At 36.0% G+C, this 7,384-nt stretch overlaps 1 protein-coding gene across 1 annotated transcript; it reads left to right on the top strand.

The window, feature by feature from the left end:
* The first annotated feature begins 777 nt into the window (after positions 1-777).
* LOC110777175 (folate-binding protein 1) lies at positions 778-7,061 on the top strand. Its single transcript, XM_021981782.2, has 4 exons — positions 778-986; positions 3,572-3,918; positions 4,187-4,518; positions 6,717-7,061. The coding sequence occupies exons 1-4, from the start codon at positions 917-919 to the stop codon at positions 6,847-6,849; spliced, it is 882 nt and encodes a 293-aa protein (XP_021837474.1). The 5' UTR covers positions 778-916; the 3' UTR covers positions 6,850-7,061.
* Positions 7,062-7,384: the final 323 nt, after the last annotated feature.

The following is a 7,384-nucleotide window of genomic DNA, read 5'->3' as shown; positions in this document are numbered from 1 at the left end:
TATAATTAAGGTAAAATAAAACCATTAATCACTTTCATATTCTCCATTTCAGCTGTAACCATCAACATTCTCTCGTCAAATCTATACAACTGTAAACCAATTGACAACAATTCTATGCATCTCTTTCTCTTCTAAAAACAACCATGGGCAGACAATAATCAGTGAGTTGGATATTATTCTTTAACCTTATCATGAATTACAATACTCTTAGATACAAACAATCTACAATTAGTTAACAATTGTAAATTTTAGTTTCTTAATTACAAAACCAATTTTTTTTAAAAAAAACCACAAACCACCAAATTACTTACTACCTCCGTTTCAAAAAGATCTTTACAGTTACTATTTGCACGAACTACAATGCAATATTTAACTACTAATATATCCAATTTCGTATGTAAAAAAATTATAAAAATTTGATATTCTGAAAATACATCCCGAGACCAATCTAACAAGATCTTACATGTAACGTTTTGATGTATATAATGGTGAGAATTTACGGTCAAAGTTTTTATACTTTGGACACATTTTTCTAAGCCTAAAGAACTTTTTGAAACGGAGGTAGTATGAGTTAAAAAAGAGTTAACTATCGGAATCAGGGCAAAAGGTGGTCTCTCATAAAAACATTTATAGATCGGGTTTTTTCTCCTAAAATATTTTTTAAAATGTGAATTTTCGCAAAATTTCTATTTCAAAAAATTATTTCTAATAAATTTGCCCAAGAAATATTCAGATTGTATATTTGACCATTTATTTAAAAAAATACCACCGGATATAACCGGGCAACTCTCAAAACAAAACTGCTTGTAAGAAAAACCCTTCAATCAAACAAACAACGAGATAAAAAAATCTAGTGAGGAAAAATAAACATGTCTTCCAAAAATTGACGATCTTTTTGTTCATAATCATAGGGGAGATGAAGCTGGGTCACTTCTTCATTTTAGTATTTCTGGTCCTCTTCAATCTTCTTCCCCAATCCCTCTCTGGTAAATACTCTCTCTCTTTCTTTCTCTCTATCTAATGGGTATTTGCAGATTTCTGGTCAACATTATTGAAATTAGCTGAATCAAATTATCATGGTGTTTATATTAGGTCTTAACTTTTTACCGAATTGATCCGATACTCGGAAAGATTTTCAGGTTTTGTTGTTCTATATTACATAATGTTGAAGAATTTCATCAGTCTGTAACCTCATTTGATGAAGTTAGGGTGGGTTTTCTTATTTAGTGAATGAAGAGAAGAAATTGTGAAAATTATATTTACCCACTTTGTTAATGAACGATGATTCGTACATGTTTTCAAGATTTATGGGGTTTAGCTATTGATTCTGAATTGTTTCTTTGCGGAAAATTCAAAGCACTAGATTTTTGCTGGACGGTAGGTCTTGTGTACAATGGGTGTACTGCGTACAGTTACTAGTGAAATCATTAACAAATCAGATACAAGTTGAACTCTTGTGATCATTATGAAGTGGTTTCCTATGGGGATTGGAGGTGATTAAGCTCGTTGTATAAAATCCACACGTAGGAATACAACTTTTTATCTTTGCTAAATGTAGATGCCATTCAATAATGAATCGGGTTGCGCCAAAGTAATTATTATGATCATTTCCATCTTCATAATCAAGAAGTACTACTAGCTTTTTTTTGAACTTGATTAAGAGAATCAATCAAGATCCGGCTCACTATTTTTATTGCAAAAACAAGGCTGCCTGTCCGGCCTAGGGAGGAGCTTCTTTCCAGGCATGGGATTATGTAATTGCTGTTGTAATCACAATGCCGATTAGGAGGAGCTTGATTAGCTATAGGGCAATCAACCGGTTTTTAGCACATTAAATTGAGCAACCAAAAACTGGTTCTGAATAAGCATCTCTTGTCTAGCGCACCGACTTTTTTTAAACCCCCACTATCAGTATTAAATGTGCCTTGCTCTTCTTATTTTTCGATGGATGCTTACTATGTGTACAAAAGGAGTTTTCTGCAAATTGTCGAAGTTGATATAAACACTATGATACCTTTTTTTTTTCCCTTTCTCTTTTGGGGTTAGCTATCATGCCCTTACTTATCTTTTATTGTAAGCCATTAACCTGCTGGATGATTTTAGTAAACTTATGTTTCTGATGGTTTGGCGCTAGATGAAAATTAAAAAGCATAGATCAGTAGCTGACTAAGGCACTAGGCTAGGTGTCCTGACTCATGACTACTGTGTTTTAATGTGGACTGGGAATATATGCCACAAGTATATAGATGGTATTGAAAACACTTACGATACTTCATCATGGTCAACAATTATAGGGATGAACGCTCGCGCTCATCGTGTATGAACTCAGTTAATTTGGATCAGTTTCAATAAACTTAGTCTCAGAGGAGCTCGTGCCTAATTTCGCGAATGCACCACACATTGAAGGACTAGTGCGACTCACTTTGAACTGTGTGCTGAACCATGTACGGTTAAGTTACTTAATCAGAGTTTTGCTGGTCCTAAATGGCATCTCAACTAGTGAAATCATTTTTATGCGTAGACATAGGAGTGATATTCTATGCACTATTTTGAGGGTGAATGGTGTCCAAATTCATATGTGTTGTTGATTGTTCTAGTGCTCAGCTAGAGAAAAGAATCCTCAGACGTTGCAAAGGTTGAAGAAGCCAAGAATTTGCTATTGCAGATGTGCATTTGTTGATGTGTTTGCCACTAACTTAATGTATTATTAACTCACAACTTGGGCACTGGGGTAGCCTTGGTGCAATGACCTGGTCATTAATCATGAAAAGTTGTCTCACTGATCTGTTTCTCTAAAGAACATAAGGATCCATTAACTTGTGAGTATCAACTATCAAGCCATGTAAATTAAGAAATCCAGGTTTACTCAGGTTTTAGTATATAGACAACATTCCTGGAAAATAAGTTTAAGTAAAAACTCTTTGTTTATGTTTAATGGATACGTAAAAGAATCTTATTAGAAGTTTCCTTGGGATATCATATGGCTAATACGATGAACTTGTGGAGGAGTGGGCTTAGAAACCATTTTATTCACGAGGGAATTTTACATGTTTGAAGCTACTAAGTTATGTGTATTTTGGATTTGCTAAGGTCTTTAGGAAAAAGTTCTTATTTTGTGGGATTTTCTGTGGATTCCTGTGGTGCCTCACTTTGGTTTCATGATGTCTTACTGTCGTTCCTCATCTGCTGTGTTTCAAGAGGATAAATGATTGTTGTTTAGGATAAGCTGCACCAAAACAGTGATCTATGTACGGTTTGTAATCCACGGCCATCAAGTTTTAGAGATTGCTGGTAAGGAACGAGGGTTTTGTTTTTCCTTCTTTCTAAGAATGAAAAAGGCTCTGATTCATCCAAAGTAGTTGTAACTAAATTATACCTTACATAGCTATGCTAATAGAATGTCTTGTTGCGCTTTGGAATTTGGATATGAGTAATAAATTATGTCATTTAGGCAAGATTTTATGTATTACGTCAAGTAAAGACAGACATAATTCATTGTAGTTTTAGTTCCAACTCTTTTTGTTCATTCCTACAGTTTGTGTACTAAATTATCTTAGTTATATCAATGTAGAAAAACCAAATGGGGTCTGTATTTCTCCTGGAGGTCGTTTCCACCCATTCTCATCAGAAGGGAAACCACCTAGAGGCATTAGAGACTTGACCCTCTGCAGGATGTTCCGAAGAAATACCTGCTGTGATGTGTCACACACACATTCTGCTTTTCTCTCTGTACGGAAGTTGATATCAACAGGGGAAGCTAACCAAGAGTGTTTGCACTTGTGGGAGGTACTGGAATGCTCGCTTTGTGATCCAGGTGTTGGTGTTAAGCCAGGTCCTCCTTTGATTTGTGCTTCGTTTTGTGACAAACTGTTCCAAGCTTGTTCTGATGCATATTTCGCTGTGGATGGTATAACACAGGTTCGTTCCTTTCTCTAGATTAACTGATTGAGGAGAAAAAATGTAGAAACTAGGTAGTCAAAGGGAGAAAACTTGGAAATTATTCTTTCTTTTATAGTTTTTTATGTAAAAGGTCAGGACCTATTCTGCCCAATTTCCTTGGCAAATATGTAACTAGTTTATTTGTATTACATTGCAAACAATGTTAGATTCACAGTGTATGGTTTTGACTCATATAGTATGCAGTAAGATTTTTTTTGGCGTTTCCTGATCAGACATTGTGTCCCAGGTACTCGCACCCTGTGGAGTAGGCGACTTTGTATGTGGTAGAGCCTCTGAGATGTCTAATGGTACAGAATTTTGCCGTGCAGCAGGTTTTTCTGTTAAACCATTCAGAGATTCAGGCCTTACCATTGAGGAAACATCTTGCTACGGTGGGAAAGCAAGTCTAGACTCCATTGCAGAGTCATGGAACAGGCCACAAACTAGCAACTTCCAAAAAGATAGTCACTATGGATCCCTCGAAGATTTCAAGCAGTGGGTGACAGAAATGCCGTTTGCTGAACGGGTTTCTTGGGCGGTGGGTGGGTTGGTGCTTACTGCTGGACTCTTTTTTATGAGGTTGGTCTGCTTCCATCTTATTTTCAATAAGTAACTCCTACATGGCTAACTTTCATATTTTTATCTTTTCTTTTTGTGACATGTTCTTTGATCATGTTTTTGTTAGTTTATCTTGAAATATATGCTTTCTCAGGCATCACATTTCCTTGATAGAACTGGAGCTATTCTTGAAATAATTTACCAATTGTTGATGCTAAATTGCTAATGCTTGATGCGTGCTCATGCCTGTGTGTCTCTATTTGAAATATCTGACACTGTTGTTCTGTAGAGTTTTTATACATAAAAAATAAAAATAAAACCAAACTCGATAAAGGCTTAACAACGTGATTGTGTTTACTTTGAGAACTTTCTTATAGAAATTATTAAAAAGATTATCTCTTCAATGTTGGCATTTTATACGGATAAGATCACCATCTTTGTTTCTTGGTGATCAAGGTAGATCTAGCGGGTGTACAGTTCATTATGTATTATAGCCTTTCCTGAGCTCTCCCATGACCTGGGACCTGCCTATTTATCAAATTACGTGTCACACTCTTGCTTCTGGTGATTGGGACTCGTCATTTTCCCCTTTGCTGCTACTGGCCAGATTATTAAATTGACCAGAAAACATACAAAAATATAGCTGTTGAAATGTTTTGTCCTTTTACATTAGTGGGTACTTCTAGAATTAGACTAAGAGAGAGTTATGCTCGTTATCAGCTCAAATTCCTCCTAAATGATGCACTATGTTAGTCTTGGCAAGCTGTTACTTGAACTGAAGTAATGATGTCAGACACTACATGTGACCAAGTGTCAGACTTGTCCATTTTGTGAAGTTTTCCCTTTTTTGTCCATAATGAAGTGGCTGATGTCCATAGCCATGTTGGAATGCCAAGAATCTGGCACAGATAATTGAGGTAAAGAAGAGTTAGAAAGCTCTAGCTAACAGTTTCATTTTTTCTATCTGAAGTACTGCATAAGTACCATGTACAGTTAGTTGTTGCGTGTTTATTGTATCACACTATCACTGGATTCATTTCTTGTCTTAAAAGATTCTTACTTCTGAACCCAAAAGAAGCAGACATGCCTGCTGCTAAGAAATGGTGCTCAGTTCTGTGGTGTTGCATCAACGGTTTGAAAGCTAAAGTTATCATTTCTTTACCATCTGTACTTCTTTGACTTTGTCCACTCTGTTTTCAAAACTTAGGCATAGTTCTTTTTACGTGAAAACCACTTATATAAACTTTTATGAACTTATGAAATGTAAGAATTTATTTATTTTGGCGTGCAAGCAAAAAATATGTATATTTCAAAACATGAACAATTTACAACCTAAATCAGGCCTAGAAGTGGGACGAACCTTCTAGGAAGGACCTTCCTACTTACTAATCCGAAAAGAGACTATGCAGGCTAAACTAAGCCTATAACAAGTATTCAAAACTAGTTACAAATTGTGAAACCAATTTCTAACTATTATACTTACACTTCCCCAAATAAGGCTCTTAACTCTGTTTTTAACTGCATCCTGAATGCTTTTAAAGTTGCATCAATCTGGGTACTTTCAGATCTCAAAGTGCGGTATTTCTTACTCTCCATATGTGATAAATTAGCCCTGCTACCACCACATTTACAATCTTCTTCCTAAATGCTCCTTTCTGCTTCTTTTTTATCCATTCCATTAATTGAGGTAGAGTTGACCACCAACATTTAACATCAATCCACTGTAGGATAATCTGCTTGCAGGCTGTGCTGTAAGAGCACTTGAAAAACAGATGGTTGATACTTTCAACTCCAATCCCACATATTTCACATATATTAATATCTCTAATGCCATATTGTAGGAGTCTTTCTTTTGTCTCTAATCTGTTCTGGATTGCCATCCACATGATAAATCTGTGTTTAGGCACAGAAAGCCTATTTCACACCCATGAAAATGTAAGAATTTATTTCCCTCTAAAAAAATGGAATAAACTTGTTAGCCCTTATCTGAACTTGTTCATGAAACTATTTTTTTTCCAAGGTGGAACAAGGCCGCAGGCCCTTCAAACTTAAACGATATAGTGCTACAGTTCCTGTAAACGTAACAGCCATTAGTTAATATTTGAGGCTTTTAACATGAGCAATCTTTGTAAAAAAATGCTTGGTATTTATGCTAGCTTTGCTGTTTTGTCTGCTGATTCTCTAATATGCTATGGTCATACATTTTGCATGCACTGCAGTAAGAGGAAGAGCTACAGCCAACAACAGAAGCATGCTGCGATAATACGTGCTGCTAGGATTAGGCACTTGGAGTCCAAAGCAGGTCAAACACCATCCACCACTCAGGGTAGTAGGAAGACTGCTTCAAAATAGGATATAAGTTATAACCCTCCTAGATCTTAACCTCCGTTTCTCCTTTGTAAAAAAAATATGTAGTATTGTTGATTTGCATTCATTCTTGTAATCCTCAGTTTTGTTCCATTCTCTTTTGGCTTGTGTGGTTCAGAACATGAATTCATCATGTGAACTTTTTTGGGGAGAACTTAATGTTTGAAGTCAGATCAGATACAGAAAAAATTTCTTGATGCCTTCTGTGGAGTAATACTCGTGCATTGTGCCCCCCGCTCAGCACCACACGAAGTAGCGTGTGTCCTGATCTGCATTTCTTACATGCATCTGAGGGATAGGGGGAAACTGAGGGAACCATTATGGGCACTTTTATGCGCGTGTAATTACGCTGTTTCTATTAAGAAGTTGTGATTTGATCTTGAGAAGGTTCTTTACTTCATGACCTACTTAATTGTTAATTTTCTGTCTTCAGATGTGTTCAATAGGCCTAGGATTTTAGGACTTATTTTTGTGAGCTATATATGTTTACCCTTTTGTATTAAATATTGTTCTTCATTTG

This window comes from Spinacia oleracea, chromosome 4 (genome assembly GCF_020520425.1).
Source record: "Spinacia oleracea cultivar Varoflay chromosome 4, BTI_SOV_V1, whole genome shotgun sequence".
NCBI classification, from domain to species: domain Eukaryota; kingdom Viridiplantae; phylum Streptophyta; class Magnoliopsida; order Caryophyllales; family Amaranthaceae; genus Spinacia; species Spinacia oleracea.
The sequence above is the reverse complement of the archived record's forward strand: the minus strand, read 5'-3'. Positions and strand labels throughout refer to the sequence as shown.